At 53.5% G+C, this 16,759-nt stretch overlaps 1 protein-coding gene across 1 annotated transcript; it reads right to left on the reverse strand.

The window, feature by feature from the left end:
- Positions 1-7,360: 7,360 nt before the first annotated feature.
- ATP5MJ (ATP synthase membrane subunit j) lies at positions 7,361-13,016 on the reverse strand. Its single transcript, XM_047864200.1, has 4 exons — positions 12,921-13,016; positions 9,455-9,578; positions 8,302-8,325; positions 7,361-7,661 (listed from the first exon to the last, which is right to left on the reverse strand). The coding sequence occupies exons 2-4, from the start codon at positions 9,576-9,578 to the stop codon at positions 7,627-7,629; spliced, it is 183 nt and encodes a 60-aa protein (XP_047720156.1). The 5' UTR covers positions 12,921-13,016; the 3' UTR covers positions 7,361-7,626.
- Positions 13,017-16,759: the final 3,743 nt, after the last annotated feature.

A 16,759-nucleotide genomic window follows, 5' to 3' on the forward strand; every position in this document is an offset into this window, starting at 1 on the left:
GTGGCCAAGGAGAAGCTGGGTGTGGCTGTCTCCCGGACCCCGAGTTCACCCTGAGAACGAGCATCCTGGGGGCGGCCCTCGGCCTTCCCGGAGGAAGCAGCAGAGGCGGAACAGCAGCTCCTCGACTGTCTGGGCAGCGAGCTGAGCGGCCTGTCCGCTCTTGACCTTGAGAGAACAGAGATGGACTTGGGGTCCTGGGAGGAAAGGGGCACCCAGGCAGTGCACAGCCTCGGCAGCTGCCCCCAAACCTGGACTTTCAGGCCAAGGTTGCTGGGCTCGCGTACCGTGATGTGCCGACCTTTAGAATGTGAATACAATTTCACAACTTGGAGGCTTTCCAAATCAAAATGTTATTTTTATTATTTTATTAAAGCTTATTTATTTATTTTGAGAGAGAGAGAGAGACAGAGAGTGTGGGCAGGGATGGGGTAGGGCAGAGAGAAACAATCCCAAGCAGTCTCCCTGCTGCCGGCGCAGGGCCCTGTGTGGGGCTCGATCTCCTGTACCGTGAGATCACGACCTGAGCCCAAATCAAGAGCTGAATGCTTGACTGAGCCACCCAGGTGCCCCCGCCTCCAAATCAAAATTTTTTAACGCAGACAAGGTTTCAGTGATGGGGTGAAAGCCCCGAGCCATTGTGAGGGAAAATTGGCCCTATAGTCCCCGCTGGCCATGACCTACAGTCTGGTGCAAAAAGATGGGCTGGGCTGATCGGCTGTCCCCCTCAGGTATTTGGACCACAAAGGGAGGAAGGTACCTTAGGGCATCGAAGGGGCCCAGACCAGGAGGAGGGAGAGGAGTGGGGCACAGACAGGCTGGAGGCCCTGAGGGATGCAGAGAGCCCTTGATCTGGGTTCCGGGAGGCCCAGGACCTCCCCTGTCTCCTTTGGGCTCCCTGGGGATCCTCTATCCTGCCTGGGCCAACATGAATGGGCAAACCGAGTGAGAACATCGTAGGATGGACATCTGTGCCTACTGGAGTCCACTCTCCTTCCGGCCTGCCTCAGTTTACAGGAAGTGAGGAGGGGCAGAGTGGAATCAGGGGCTGTCACCTGCACAACATGAGTAGGTCTGTGCTAGGAGTCTAGTATTGGTCAAGTGTCCACCTTCTGGTAAACAGGTCAGCTCACACTGGTTCACATGCCGGGCTTGCAGGACCTGGCTGTTGGGTGGGCAGGTGGGGAGGGGTGGAGAGAGGCCCGGCTCCAGAAGAAAGTGGCCCATCTGTGGAAGGGGCCTGGTGACCTCGGGGTCAGCTGAGGTGGGAGGGGCACAGGGGTGTTCTGGTCAGTGGCTGATATTAGCACCCCCTTTGTTGACATTGTACAACTGACCACAAACTGGGGATTAGGAGATAGATAGAGTAGGTCTCCTGGAGGGAGGGGATGGCCCCAGGTGGGAAGGCGGGACCTCGGATGCCCATCTCAATGTTCAGTTCAGGGAGAGAAGGCAGGGGACAAGCTGGACACACGAGGGGCAGATGGCCCTGGCCCAGACCTCCTCCCTCCAGGTATCCCAGAAATGGAGCCTAAGGCCACCAGATCAACTGAGACCCCCGGGCACTGGCGGGGTGGGGCTCCTTGACCGCTCCCGGCCATAATCAGGGGCTGGGTAGGCAGGGTGGGCCAGGGAAGGGAAGGGAGGCAAGCTTTCTGGTATGCAGCCCTGCTCTGTGGCCTGACTTCCTTGTGACATCCAGACGCTGGTCCGGAGGGCGCTTCTCTCTGAAGGATCATGCCTTGTATTAGGAACTTGTGTCAGTCCACGTCTGATTCACAGTCCTCAGAAGGCTCTGCTCCAGGCTTCCTTTAAAGGTAGGACCCTCCAGGTCAGTGGGTCTTGAACTTGAATGTTATTAGGGTCTCCTAGGTCATGGGCCCCACCGGAGTGTCTGACGCAGCAAGTCTAGGGTGGTGCTGAGAATCTGCACTTCGGACCAGTTCCCAGGTGCTGCTGCAGCCCCCCCCCCCCCCCCCCCCGGGCCCCACTTTGAGAACCGCTGCTCTGGCTGAAGGCATCTCAGGACTTGATTCGCAAATTCACCGCACCCGCAACTCCTTTCAGAAGGAAACAGCAGCCTTACTGGGCACAAGTGAACCAACTCTCCCTCCAGAGACTGGCCTCGTGGTGCTCGGCAGAACCCTGGCTTTCTTCCTGAAGGTGGGGTGGGCAGTGCCCGCGGCCTGGGGACAGCCGTCCTCTGAGAGGGGGCCTCGGCAGGGATGGCAGGGATGGGGAAATCAGGGACCAGGGGACCCTGCCCGGGTCAATGACATGGCAGAGGGTCTGTGACCGGCGGCGCCTCGGCACACGGGGTGGACTTCGGAGCCGCTCAGGCTCCCTACGGGGGTGCACTCGAGGCCACAGGTGCTGGTTTCCCTGGAAAAGCCACCTGGTTTCCAGGCCAGAGAGGAGATGCAAACACAAGGCTCCTCTCTGCCCCTTTTCAAAAGGGAGAAAGCCTGCACCTCAATAGCGGTGTCTACACTGAGTCCCACCATTGTCCACCGCGGTGAGAACCTGAGCCTGCGGGGACAGGCAGCGTCTCTGTGCACCTGGCTGTCCCCACAGTGGTCCCTTTGTGGTTCGGGGAAGGCAGCGGGCCTCCCGCCAGTCTCCTGGACAGCGCAGGCCCATCTGGATGCTCCCCAGACTCAGGTTTGGGAAGTCCAGTCGGCCGAGGAAGGTGACGCCAGGACAGGGGGAGGGCGCGTGGGGGTGGGGCAGCCCTGCCCCCGTCCTGCACGCGGGACCTCAGCGCAGCCCCTGCATGGCCCCGCACGCTCACCGGAAAGGTGTCTGGAGTCTTAGGACGGGTTGTCGTGAGCTGACTCCAGGTGGGGATTCACGCGGGGCTTACTGGGCACGGCTCCAGGGGAGACTGGGGGGTGGAGGCGGAAGTGCCCGGGGGCACCGCCTCTGAGCCTCTCTTGGGGACGACAGCCCGGCCTGAGCACGTGTCTTGGGCAGTGGTCCGTGGCCGTGCTCGGGACACCAACTCTCAGCAGTCCTGGCTCCTCCTGGGCCAGTCCTCGGACACAGGCTCGGGGGCTGTGAGTGGGTTCCAGGGCTCTGCGGGGCAGTGACAGCGTCCACCCCTTCTGGGTCCTCCCCAGACCCCTCTAGCCGGGAATGGAATGGTCCTTGAAATTCTTGTGTCACCTACCAAGGAGCATGTGAATGATCGAAAGAGCTCAGTAGCGATGAGGGCAGGGTGCTTGCAAAACGTGTGGTGGAGACACCCTGGGGCCCCAAAGTGGGCTGGGAAACAGCCTTCTGCAGGGTAAGGGCGCTCAGGGCTTGCGCGGCAGAGAGGTTTCGGAACGACACCTGGTGATGACCAGCACCCCCGAAGTGTGTTCCAGGGTTAATGGGCCTCAAGGTCACATACATTTGGGTCACGCTGGGTTTAAACTGGTTTTTCCCTCTTGCGTGACTTGGGAGTGTTCACGCGGTCTGGTGCGTGCTCACGGTCTGTCCACCAGAGGGCGCAGCCCCCATGGCCCCTCCGAAGTAGGGTGGGTGCACCGTCCCCGTCCCCACCAAGCACACCTTGGGAGACCTTGATGGAGAGCCCCTTCCCCCACAGCCTCCTCATTCTTTCTGAGTAACCGTTCATATATCCATATATCGGTTAACCAGAGATATCCCCTATTCTGTTTTACCAAGAACTAGAAAAATCTTTTTTACTGGCATCGCCGTCCGATTACATTTACAAAAACATCGGAGTGCCAACCGCTAACGCCTGGTCCTGTGTTGGGTACCAGGCGGAAAGAGCCAACGTAGCGTCCTTCACGGACATCTGCAACGTATCATCCATCGTCCGACACTTGCTTCATGGCTCGGTGTTTTGTTTTGTTTTCCTTTTCAGATCACGACTTTTAGGTTCGTTACAGCCCCACTGGCTATAGGATTATAGAGCTGAGATGCTCTGGAGGCCCTTGAGTTCAATTACTTCACTTGAGAGGCAGGGAAGCCAAGAGCCAGAGAAGTTAAGGAGTTTGCTTGAGGCCACACACCCAAGTGATGAACGGTGGCACCAACGGGGACCTGAATCCAATCTGCCGGGATGATCTCCGGTACGGGGACGCAAGCCGTACACGGCGCGGAGTCTGCTTCGGGTCCTGTCCCCCCCTCCCCCCCCCCCCCCCGCCTTTCCACCACCCATTCTTGCTCTCTCTCCCAAAATAAATATAAACCTAAAACAAAGGTAAAAAGAAAAATGTTCATTGGGAGAAGGTCACACGGGTTTGAAGGCAGAGAGAATAACGTAATGGCCTCCCCCCAGGCATCGCGAGGAGCGTGAACACACGCCGGCCATCTCATCTGGGCTGCGCCCTCGCTCCCGTCCGTTCAGGTCGCTGGTGTTTGCTGACGTGTGAAGGTAAACCCCAGCGGTCACGTCGCCCCCACTCCGTATCTTCACCCACATCTGCTCGTCTGCACCAAGGACATCTCCTTCGATGACCACAACACCAGCACTGGAACAAAGTAAGCTGATGAAATGGGTTCTTTGGTGCCGCTGAGCATCCGGCCCACGTTCCAATCTCCCGAGTAGTACCGGGAATGCCTTCTCGCGAGGGTCACGTGAATAAGGATCTAGGCCAGAGCTGGCTGGTGACGCCGGGCCTGACCCCCAGCGGCACCTGTAACGCAGACGCCCACCACTACGCGGGCTGCCCAGCGCCGGGCTCTCTTCTCTAGGCGCTACAGGCCAGGGGGAGAGGGGCGGTGTGCGCATGCTCTCTCCACCCTGACTCGGAAGCAGATGGGCCGACTGGGACCCTGGCTCCGCCAATCAGGTAGCTTGTTCGCTAGCCAGCTAGTGACCCTCTAGTGCAGCCTGATCGTCAGGACCCCCACTCCGTCCGCCAAACGGTAAATAGTACGAGCTCGCGGAGGTGAGTGAGTGCAGGGCAGACGGACGGGGGGCTGGCACCTGGGGACTCGGGACCCCGCCGGCTTTAGAGACGCGACCCCACGGAGGGCGGCAGGAACCACGTCCTCCACGGTGTCCCGCCGGGGCTCGCGTACCCCTGGGATGGCAACAAGAGACACGTGTCTCCTCCCAGAGGCCGAGTGACAGCGTGGCGTTTGAAGTTCCACCTTCAGATGCCCAGGCCTGTGTTCTCTTCCCTCTGCCTGAGGTTACTCGCCGGTCACCGTGAGCGGCACGGCACTGAGCCGGGACGGGAGAACGTGTAGGTTTAGGATAAGAAGCCTCGTTTCTTGTGGAAACCGGCTGCTCCCTCCCACGGGTGAGGTCGCGGGGCCCCGCTGCGTCGGCAGCCGCCTTCCTCGTGCTCCCCGGGTGCCCGGCGCAGGGCCGGCGCGTCACCCACCGGGAGCTGCGGGACAGCCTGCTGGCGGCACGCTCTAGCTCCACCTGCTGGCCGCCTTGGGACACCCGCCTGTTCCCAAAGCGTGGAGGGACTGTCCAAACTCTCGATGGGTTCTGGGCCAGCAACAAAGCCCACTTCTCCCCACCACGAAACACAATGCCTCCGCTGAGGGTTTTAGGGACAGGAAACCACTTGGCCTGGCACGAAGGTGCTTTGCTCCACTTTGAGAGGCACCGCAGCTCCTCGGCAGCGTCTGGGAGTAAGCGGGGGAGGGGGTATTCACCTTTGACGTCCTCCCACCTGCCTCACTGTGTCACTAAGCATGAACTGCCCGCTGCGGCAGGCAGCCCACCCACGGTCCCAAACCCCACTCTGCAGCAGTGGTGCGGGCAGCGGGCTCCCGGTGGATCACGTGCACCTTTGGCAAACACTCATTTACCCAGATGAGAACTAAAGGACCCACAGGTGGTAATGGGGTGTGTGTGTGTGGGGGGGGGAGTGCGCCCCTGGGGCCGGCGCTGCAGCCCCGATCAGCTCCGGGGCCGGTTCCCCGGCCCCGTGCCTCTCCCTCCCTGGGCAAGTGCAGATTCAGAGTCCCAGCCCCAGCCCCGGCGAGGTGACCTCTGGCTCTCACTGCCTCAAAACGGGGCTGGGGCTCCACCTCGTTTGGTTCTTCTGACCGCATGAGCTAAGCTGCACAGCACAGGGCTGGCATCTGGGGGCCCCACCAGGGGCGCCGGGGAGCGCTGAGGGTAAGGGCCCCTGTGGGTGCGGTTCTTTGCATTAGAGCTTTTCAAAACGTGGTCCCCGGGCAGCAGTACCTCTGGGCAGATGATGAGAAGTTCAAGTTCTCAGGCTCCTGCCCAGACCAACGGGATCAGGAACACTGGGGTCTCCTCCGAGTTCTGGTCCTGACCCTGGCCCCAGCACGGATACCACTGTGAGGTGGGCAGCGACGCTGAGGGCAGGCGTCATCCCCATCTATACAATAGGAGAAATCTAGCTGGGAATCCCTGCAGCAAGTGGCGGTCACTTGTCAGGCGCTGACCATGGCCAGACCTGACCCTATGTGCTGGAGACACACGCGAAACCCGGGACAGTCTCTGCCCTTATGAGGAAAGACTGCTGGCGACCGGACCTGGGCCACTGTCTCTATTCCACAGCGAGACCCCTGCTGGCCTGCAGAGCACCACATTTCAAATTAGACCCCTTCTACCCTTACTGCTTTAGAATCCTTTATAAAAGTGTCATCTGGGGGGCACCCGGCTGTCTGACTCTTGATTTTGGCTCAGGTCATGATCCCAGTGCCATGGGATTGAGTCTCTCGTCCGGCTCTGCGCTGAACACGGAGCCTGCTTATGATTCTCTCTCCCCCTCTGCCCATCTTCCCAGCTTGTGCTCTCAAAAAAAAAAAAAAAAAAAAAAAAAAAAAAAGAGAAAAAGGCACAATTCTAGCAGTTTGGTGACTGCCTTAAATGGAGACAAATAGCATGCAATATATATTTGATATTAGCCAAACTGGGAGAAATTATCAGTCAGTCAGGCAGAGCCCGACACGGGGCTTGATCCCAGGACCCTGAGCTGGAATCATGTCAGTTTTTAAGTACTATGTACTTTGCCTTACCAGGGACTTCCTGATACAGTCTCTCGGAGCTTATACTTTTCACCCACTACAAGATCTCATTCCTTAAGTGTCAGTGTTTTACAGTTGTCTTTTTTTTTTTTTTTTTTTGAGAGGGTGAGCAAGTGCACCTGCAAGCGAACGAGAGGAGAGAGAGTGGGGCAGGGGAGGGGAGGGGAGAGAGAAGCGGGGCTGGAGCTCACGAATTGTGAGATCACGACCTGAGCTGAGGTTGAATGCCTAAGGACCAAGCCCCCCAGGCGCTGGCACTTTACAGTGTCACTAATGCCCCCCCACCCCCCGCCGCCGTCTTCACGGATCCGTTGGAACTGACGCACAGTCCCCAAAGGGGAAAACACAGGCTCGGCGAGGTCACGAGAGTTAAGTGGCAGAATCGTCTGTTTCACAACTGTTTACTGGACATCACAGGGGTGAGGGCCTCGGCCTAACCCCGACTCCTGTGGCGATCGAGGACGGGAAGGCTCACCGGGGAGGCGGACAAGGGGACACGGGCACAGGCGCACCTCACAGTTCCATTTATTCACGCCACAAAGGAAACAACACGTCTACACGCGTACGGCGGTGCTCCACGCCCCCATCTAACAGAGCTGCTGGGATTTACAGCCAGATGGTCGGTCTCACGTGTGCTCCGAGGAAAGCTGGCTAATGGTGACCGTGAGCGGGGGCAGGACTCGAAGCTTTTAAAAGAGAAGCACAGTGTAACTGTAAGTGAGGAAGAAAGGGACACACAGAAGATGGTCTATTCCGTACCTTACTGACAAGTCTGTAAATGACAGTTTTCAACACTAGGGACAAGTCTGGAGGGTCACTTCTACATGGAGTGTCTGACACGTTTACGGGTTCGTGTAATCAGTTCGTGCACACGGCACAAACCTGTGGCACAGGACAGAGGGGCAGGAAGTGTCTTCTCCCCAGAGGTGTCACGAGCCAGCCCTCGGTTTGTAAGGACTCACATGACTGGTTTCACTGTCATCTGGGAAATAGAGTGAAATGTCCGACACTTGGGCATAAACTTATGTGATGCTTTCTTTCAAAACACACCTCACAGGGCAGCGAGCTCGCACAGCTAACCTGTGCTTCCCTGCTGGCGGCACTGGCTACCTCTGGCTTTCCATTACCCCCAGAAGTCTTACTTGGTCCAAGGGGGTGAGCAGTGGTTTTTAACACTCCGACTGTAAGAGGAACTTCGCGTTTCAACGTGATCCCCCTGTACCTTATGTACTGATAAGCACACACCGCAGAACAGATACGCCTTGATCTGAAAACGCACGATGGGGTTTTTAATTCCCCATCCATTTTAAGAAGCAAAAATCTTACCTTTCGAAGCTTTACTTCTTTTATCTGAAATAAAAAGAAAGAAAAATTGGTCGTATCAGTGTTTCAGAAACATGTTTTCAGTCAACCTAGTGGTGAAATCGGTATTTGGCTGAAGAGCTCATAGCTTCAGTAAAGCTGTTCCAGAAAGCTTTCAGAAAATAGGGAGTTTCTATGGTGTCTCACAGCCAAGAAGCAGTACAATTTCCACCCAAGATGCTCCATGGACAGTTAAACAGCCCTTCAGCATCTGGAGGGTTTTGTACCCCCCACCCCCCAAACCTCAGTCCTGTAGTTTAAACCAGTTGCTTGTTAATACATGACTGGGGCTCATCTCTGTTCCACTGGGGACCAAATGGTCACCTCGTCTCAGTTTCTATTATGAAAACAGTTCAAACATTCACAACAGTGGAAAAGGTACAGTAAAGCACGATACGCCACGACACTCCACCCCTATTTCAGTCCGCATCTCTTAAAACTAAGGACATCTCCTATGTGTTTGAAGTACCAACGTGACACCTAAGAAAACTCACAATTCCCTGTTATCAAGGTTTGTTCAGATTTTCTCAGTTGTCCCCAAATGTCTCTTACAGCTGACATGTATGCTTCATGTTTTTTTAAGTTTATTTATTTTGAAGAGAGAGAGCGTGCTGCAGAGAGAGAGAGAGAATGACAATGTCCCGAGTAGGCTCTGCTGTGCTGACAGCAGAGAGGCCAATTCAGGGCTTGAGCTCATGAACTGTGAGATCATGAACTGAGCCAAAGTCGGACGCCTAACCGACTGAGCCCTCCAGGCCCCCCTACTCTTCACGTTTTAAGTTTTTTAAAACATTTTTATTTATTTTTGAGACAGAGCATGAACAGGAGAGGGTCAGAGAGAGAGGGAGACATAGAATCTGAAACAGGCTCCAGGCTCTGAGCCATCAGCACAGAGCCTGACGCGGGGCTTGAACTCACGAACCGCGAGATCGTGACCTGAGCCGAAGTCGGATGCTCTACCGACTGAGACCCCCAGGTGCCCCTACTCCTCATGTTTTAACAAAGGGCTCTGATGCTCACTTCTGGGTAAGAACCATAGTTCCTTCACATGAATCGTGATTCCTTTTAAAAAGAATTTTCATCCTGACTGCTAAAGAGTGAACATACAGAAACTTACCAGCAGCCCTGATTTTATAAATGATGGAGCCCATCAGCCCCATTCCTACCCAAATCTCCTGGTAAACTTGGGTATAGTAGGGCCTCATGGGGACCCAAACATTTTTAATAAGGCTTTGAAGCATCTGAAAAGAAGCACAGAGATAAATGTTACCATGACCGTCATTTTAAAGCTAACTGGTTAAGGGGGTCCCACATATTCCTGAACTTGACCCCGTTTCCTACAACTCCCGCACAGGGGCCATTCCTACCCTGCATGGGGCCCCCGCTCGGCAGCTCTTGGAGCTCTACTCCCCCCTTCGGGGCTGTCAGCCGAGGCCACCCTGGTGCTCTGCCACCCCTCGCTCCTGAGTCCCCAGACCATGCCACCCTGCACAGCCCATGTCCCCTCTCCGACAGCTACTCTCCATGAACGCTGTGCCCAAAATCACACACCACTTTCTTTTAACCCTTAAATAGAAAAACTTGTGTGTCTGCATCATCACGTTAACTGCTGGCATTCAGAGCTGAAAAAGAACACAGGTCCTCATGAGACCCACACCCAGCGTGGGCACATGCCGATCAGCTCCCAGAACCTCCTGTTTTTAAAAATTTCAGCCCTAGTGAGGTATAAGTGACTTCTAAAACTGTGACATACACATTTTAATTTTTGTTTTAAGCAGTCTCCACCCTCAACATGGGGCCTGAACTCACGACCCCGGATCAAGTCCCATGCTCTACGGACAGAGCCAGCCAGGCACCCTCCAACTGTAAGACATTCAGCATACACCGTGGTGGTGACTCGATAAACACCATGAAAAGATTTCCCCCATCTAGTCAACGACCACATCCATCGCTTCACTTGTGTGTGTGTGTGAACTTTATGGGGCTATTGACCACAGTTACGATGTTTCACCTGTGTTTCAGCTTCGAAATCTGCCGCCAATTGCAAAGCAGACAGCGAAGGATGACGTGGTTACTTCCTAAGAGCTGCAATTATGACCGAACTTATTTAATGCATGAGAATATTTACCTCATCACTGGATTTGATGGAGAAAAGCCATCAAATGCTGAACTTTAAGTTTGCTTCTATGTGCAGGTCTCCAAGTAAGGCTTTTGATGACACGATTTACTACAGACTCTAAAACTTGATGCCCGCGTTTTCACTTAAGCTCTGTAACCTCTCAAGTGGTGTATTAAACTACAGTCCTTCAAATCTTGCCAGGACTAACTAGATCCAAGCACTTTGCATTTTCCGAGAAAGCGCTCCTCCAGCCTCAATCAGTGAGGCTGCTGGTCCCCGCCCCGGCCAGAGCCCCGTCCGTCGCTCCTTCACATCACTACTGGGGCCACGCACATTTCACTTCTCGGATTCAGTGTTCTCTGGCGTGATCGCGATTTCCTGAGCACGCACTAGGCAGCAGGCCTTGTCTGGGGGCTGAGAAGCTGGCTCCTCAGGAGTGCGAATACCTGGGAGAAAAGTGTCCTTGGCAGAGGCAGCGTGTCCGCCAAGACCCCAGGCCGGGATGGGCTTGCGGAAGGGGGAGGAAGGGCGACCACCACAGCTGCCCGCATCCCAATCCGGGCTCTGCCGCCTTCCTGCTCACTGCCCCGATTTCTTCCTCTGCGAAGCGGGGGTGAAAACACTGCCCACCCACCAAGGGCTTTCGTGAAGACAGGTTCCTCTGCATCAAGTGTTTACAGAGTCTGGTGTCCTGTACCGAGAGCTGTTACATAAAACGGCGTGGCTAGACCACGGGAGGGAAGAGGAGCTGGGTCGGTCGTTTGGGGCCACGGAAGCTGTGGTGAGGAGTCCAGCTTTTACTCTCAGCGCGTCATGCAAACGTACCAGCGCTCACAAAGTACGTACACACTTACCTCTTGCACCACTCCCTAACCCCTACCAGATGACCCCTACCAGGTGGCTACTTAGAGGGAGTTGCCGGAGATCACCCAGCTGGATCTATGAATCACCCAAGCCCCCAGTCCTCATCACTAGGAGAATCTGCTCCAAGGACCGTCTTATTGAGGCTGAGGCATGGTCGTAAAGGTCAGCCAGCCCTGCCCCCTGACCTAGGTGTGACCCTGAAGGATGTGGTTGTGTCCTCCTCCTGGAACCCCTGCAGATATGTCTGCCCTCAGGCTGAGATGCTGTCAGAGCACGAGGATCCAAGAAAGCAACAACCCTGCTCTTGGAAGGTGCCTGAGAAGACCCAGACGGGATCCAGAGGGGGCCTCTAAAACCCCCAGGTGGAAAGAGTTCAGGCCGACCAACGGCATTCCCCTCCTCCCTGAGCCCAGCAGTAACTGGGAAGGAAGGTAATCCCAGCCCCCACTGCGGCCGGGTCCCAATCCCAGCTCCGTCTGCTCTGCTCCCAATCTTGGGGGCAAGTCCCCAAAGTTGTCCTTTCAGAAGGTTCTCCTGTGAAACAGGGATATGTCCACGAGCCCCATAGGGCTCTGGATGGCCTCCAAGGGGAACCATAAATGACCTGGCTTGACGTGGAAGGAGGACTCAGCACACGGTCAGAACGGGGGCAGAAGGAAGTGCCACAAACATCCGGCCGATAGTAGTACTAAGCTACTGGGATTCTAAGAAGGAGAACTGAAGGACCTGCCCTCACTTAGGCCAGATGAAGATCTAGATGGAAAACAGCAAAGTAAACTGAGAGCAAAGGAGGGGAGAAGGGGCTGAAGACACTTGAGTTGCCCTGATTTTCTGCACACCGTCCTGGTCCCCCGGCACTCCTCACCTAAAATCATCTCGGACTGAGCAGTATCCTACAAATACTTACCTACCCCCGCGCGACTTTCCTTTTGGCCAAGGTTGCCATATTAGGCTGGACAAGTGCCATGTTCCCGATATTTAATAAAGTGAGGCCCCCACTTTTTCCACCTGAGTCCACTGCCCGTGCACATCACCGGCTCTGTGTGCGGATTTTAGGGCACTCACTCTGTATCAGCAAACTTTTACCCGACCTTACACGGCAGACAGGACACGTCTACCCGCTGAGGCCCGGAAGGGGATTCACAGGCCCGAGTTCCATACAACTGCAACCATCGCCTGCGACCCCGTTGTGGGCCCCGTGGTACCCCACCCCCACCCCCGCCGCCGCGCCCCGGCTTAGTAACCTGTAGAACAGCGCGTCGCAAAGGGAACCGAGGTACAAGGACTGAAGGGACCAAGCTCTGGGCGGGAGCTCCATCAGCAGCAGCTGCGCGACCCCGGGCAGGTGGCCGACCCTGTCACCGCCCGAGTGCCCTTCGTCAAAGCAGTCCGGCGGGGCGCGAGAGGCGTCCAGGCCGAAGGAGACGGCGGGACTTCGCACAACCAGCCAGGCCGCGCGGACCGCCTCCCTTCCTGGGCCGGGGGCTGCAGCCCAAGGTCAGCGGGGGCCCGGAGGGACTCCCACCTGCCGCCCGCAGTCCTGCGCCCCGCGGGCCCCCATACCCCGCGCCGAGCAGCCGGCCGCGCCCCCCGCACTCACCTCGGCGCCCGACCCCCAGCTCAGGCCGCCTGGACCCGCACGGCTAACGACGCGGAAAGGTCACCGAGTGCGCAAGCGCCGCGCGGGGTCCGTCGGGAAGGCGGAAGGAGCGGCGGCGCCCCGAGCCCAGAGCGCCTCCCAGGCCGTGCCTGCTCGCCACAGCGCCCCCAGCGGCCGCCCCGGTGCGGCCGGCTGGCGGAGTGCCAGGGGAAGGGGCTGGCCAAGGGGGCCTGGGTGTGTTGTCACGACCAGGTGACTAACGGGTGGGACGTGTCCCGTTGCGGGACTTCCGGTGTAGGGTCCTGGACAAAGCTGAAAGGTGCGTCCACCTGAAAAAGGGGCCGTCTTTATTTGATGTATTAAGTCTGAGAAGTCGTCTCCCCTCTGGTTTTCTTTCTTTTCCCAATGTTTGTTTATCGAGAGAGAGAGAGCGAGCGCGCGCGAGCGAGCAGGGGAGGGTTAGAGAGAGGAAGAGGCAGAATCCGAAGCTGACCCAGGCTCTGAGCTGTCAGCCCAGAGCCCAATGTGGGGCTTGAACTCAAGAACCAGAGATCATGACCAGAGCCGAAGTCAGATGCTCAACCTACTGAGTCACCCAGGCACCCTATTTTTTTCTTTTTTAGAGACAAAGAGAGAGCGAGAGCTCGGTAGTGGCAGAGGAAGAGGAAGACGGAGAATCTTAAGCAGGCTCCATACGTAGGGTTTCATCTCACGACTGTGGGATGATGACCCGAGTAGAAATCGAGAGTAGAGGCTCAACCAATTGAACCAACAAGGTGCCTGCTGCTGTTTTCTTGCTATTTCTCTGTGTATTAACTGTTTTGCTCTGCATACTTTTATGCAGCTATCTTGTGCATGGCAATTTTAGTCAACAGACACTGGACTTCAAAGACACAGGCTTTGAAAAAAACTCTGCTTGTTTTTTTTTTTTTTTTTTTGGTTGGAATAAATTTATTTTCATCTGTCTGTAAACAAGGTGTTTAATAGTTATGGCATTTTTAAAAGAATGCATATTAAATCAGATGAGTTAGACTGTATCCCAGATGTAACAAAGTGCAGGGAAAGAAACAGACAAATCAGCAACAAGATTTGTTTTTAAATCTGTACATTATCCACAAGGCCCAAACAATAGAAGCAAATACTAGAATGTCTCTAAAGTAGTGCCATTCTAAAGAAACCTTTAACAGGTCAGTTAAAACCCGTCTCACAATAGCGACAGTTCATTTTAACGATAGTATGACACAGAACACCTATGAAAAAAATTCATCACAAGACAGCCAAGTCCACAATAATGCAACTTCATATAAAAACTCAAGCTGCAAATAAAAATTGGTCCTACGAAGAACAAACTGGACACACTCCAGATGGTTATGCTGGGATACCTAACGTCCATAATGGCAGCCTTTTACAATTTTACTGAAGAATAGAGCTGGTGTGCAAAGAAAAAGGAACAAAAATCTGAGCTATCGCAATGATGGACTGTCCCTGGGGATTCGATCTGTGCGGCTACGGTAAGGTCGTGGGAGGAAGTGCCTTTTGCTCGTGTTTTGCAGTCGCACTCTTCATATAGCTTGTAGACAAAAGGTCTGTCTCTACTCAAGTGCAACAACAATACTAAAAGCAAGCTACTGCAGCTTTCAATAGCTCATCAACAAAAGGGGTATTACTTGGTTAAATAAACCAGGCAATGCATAAAAAATGGAAACAAACAAGTTTTTTCAGCAGAAAGCTGGAAATTTCTAAAAAAGAAACAAAAACCCACCTGGACAGTCTGAAAAAAAGCCAGATAGAAATTGGGTAGGTTTAGCAGATTAGACAGTTGAAGAATACTGAACTGAAAGCTGCATTAGAAGATACCATTCAGAAGCACAGGGAGACCAAAGAGAAGATGAGAGATAGGGTACAGCAGAAAAGCCCCTCATATGTCATCTCAGAGGAAAGGAGAGTGAGATGGGGCAGAAAAGCTAGAAGAGGTAATTTTCCAAAAGTGATGGGGAAAAAAATCACACCAAAGAATCAGAAAGCCTCACAGAAACCCAGCAGGCTGATAAATGAAAATAGACCAACACTGTGAAATAAACAGAAAGTAAATAAAATAAAACCATATAAAAATAAATACCACAGAAAATAAAACCATGGAAAAGTAAAGATGAGAAGATCTTAATTGCCTATCCAGAATTCTACGCATATAGAATTTAGGCTTCAGTAAAGAAGGTGAAATAAAGACATTTTGGATAACCTAAGGCTGAAGGAATGATCGGTCACCAGATCTACAGTCCTTACAAAAAAGAATAAAAACCAAACAACCAACGTTCATTACTCAGGCAGAAGGGAAGTGAGCTCAGCTGGAGGGACGAGGACCATGGAAGGAAGAGCAGTGAGCGAGGTCCTGCTTTGAAGGGAAAAAATGCTTAGGATCAAGTGAAAGCTGCATTCACAACTTGGAAATCTTGCTATTTTAGGGTAGTGGTTCTCAAAGGGTGCTTTGGGGGTTTCCAAGGACCTCTGGGTGTCGAAACTATTTTTGTAACAATGGTAAGATGTTATTTGTCTTTTTCACTAGAATTATCTCACAAGTATTCAGTGGAGTTTTCCAGAGGCTGACTTGTGATGTCACAACAGAATGAATACAGAACAGATACCAGAATCCAGCTATGTTCCATTAAGGCAGACATTAAGAGATCTACAAAAATGTGTAAGTGTCATTCTCACAGAGTGACTTTTTATAAAAATATTCTCTTTAACATCAAATAGGTTATGGTCACTTAAAAATGGATAAACAAAATGTCTCAGTTGTAATCCCTAATAAAGCAGATGTAACCCACAAAAATGAAAGTCCTCTAGGGTCTTCTTTCATTTTTAAGAGTAGAAAGGGGTCCTCAGAGAAGGACCAGGTTTGAGAACCACTGTCCTAGAAAAAGAATGATTTAGACTATAAAAAGGTAGGAAACAAGCATTTAGGGAAAACTCATGAGTATCATCATAATCTATTTCAAGACCACAAAGCTTTTGAACTTCAAACTCCACTTGAGATCAACAGAATTTTCAGGTCTTTTGTTGCCAATCCAAAACACCCTATGAAAAACACATCTTCAAAGGAAACAAAATGTTTAAAGGTAGAGCCACCTCAGCAGATTTATGCAAAGTGCAGAATTGCTGCATTTTGTAGCTGAGAAGGTCAGAGAAGACGTGCAGGTACTTTGGGCACAGCTTCTCCCGCTTTGTCAAGAGTGCTGCTGAATGGCATGAATCATTTGTTATCGTCTCGCCTGCGTGTTTTCCCTTTGGCTCCGCAGCTCAGGCTGCTGCGGGAATGCACATATGACCTCCGCCAACGCCCAGGGGACTTCCTATGCGTCCAGGTCTAAATGTCTATAAGCCGATTGAGAACTGTCAAACTGTCTCTTTCAACTCTGGACAGGAAGGCAAGATGAGCTGGGCTAACTGAGGATGAAGCACCAAGAACTACTGATCAAATGAAGGGGTCAAAGCGATTCGGTCTGTGATGACACAGTGTTAAACCAGTAGTCAGGAAAATGGCAATTAAATGAGAACAAGTTTCAAAACTGAAGAAGCATCAAGACAGCAGTTAGAAGCATCCTTAAACTGTAGTTAAAAACTCAAAACTCAAGGGGCGCCTGGGTGGCTCTGTCAGTTAAGTGTCGGACTCTCGGTTTCGGCTCAGGTTGTGATCTCGCGGTCTCATGAGTTTGAGTCCCACATCGGGCTGTGTGCTGATGGTATGGAGCCTGCTTGGGATCCTCTCTCTCTGCCCCCCCTCCTCACACTGTCTCTGTCTCTTTTAAAATAAGTAAATAAACTTAAAAAAAATCCCTCAA

The sequence above is a fragment of the Prionailurus viverrinus genome, chromosome B3 (assembly GCF_022837055.1).
Source record: "Prionailurus viverrinus isolate Anna chromosome B3, UM_Priviv_1.0, whole genome shotgun sequence".
NCBI classification, from domain to species: Eukaryota; Metazoa; Chordata; class Mammalia; order Carnivora; family Felidae; genus Prionailurus; species Prionailurus viverrinus.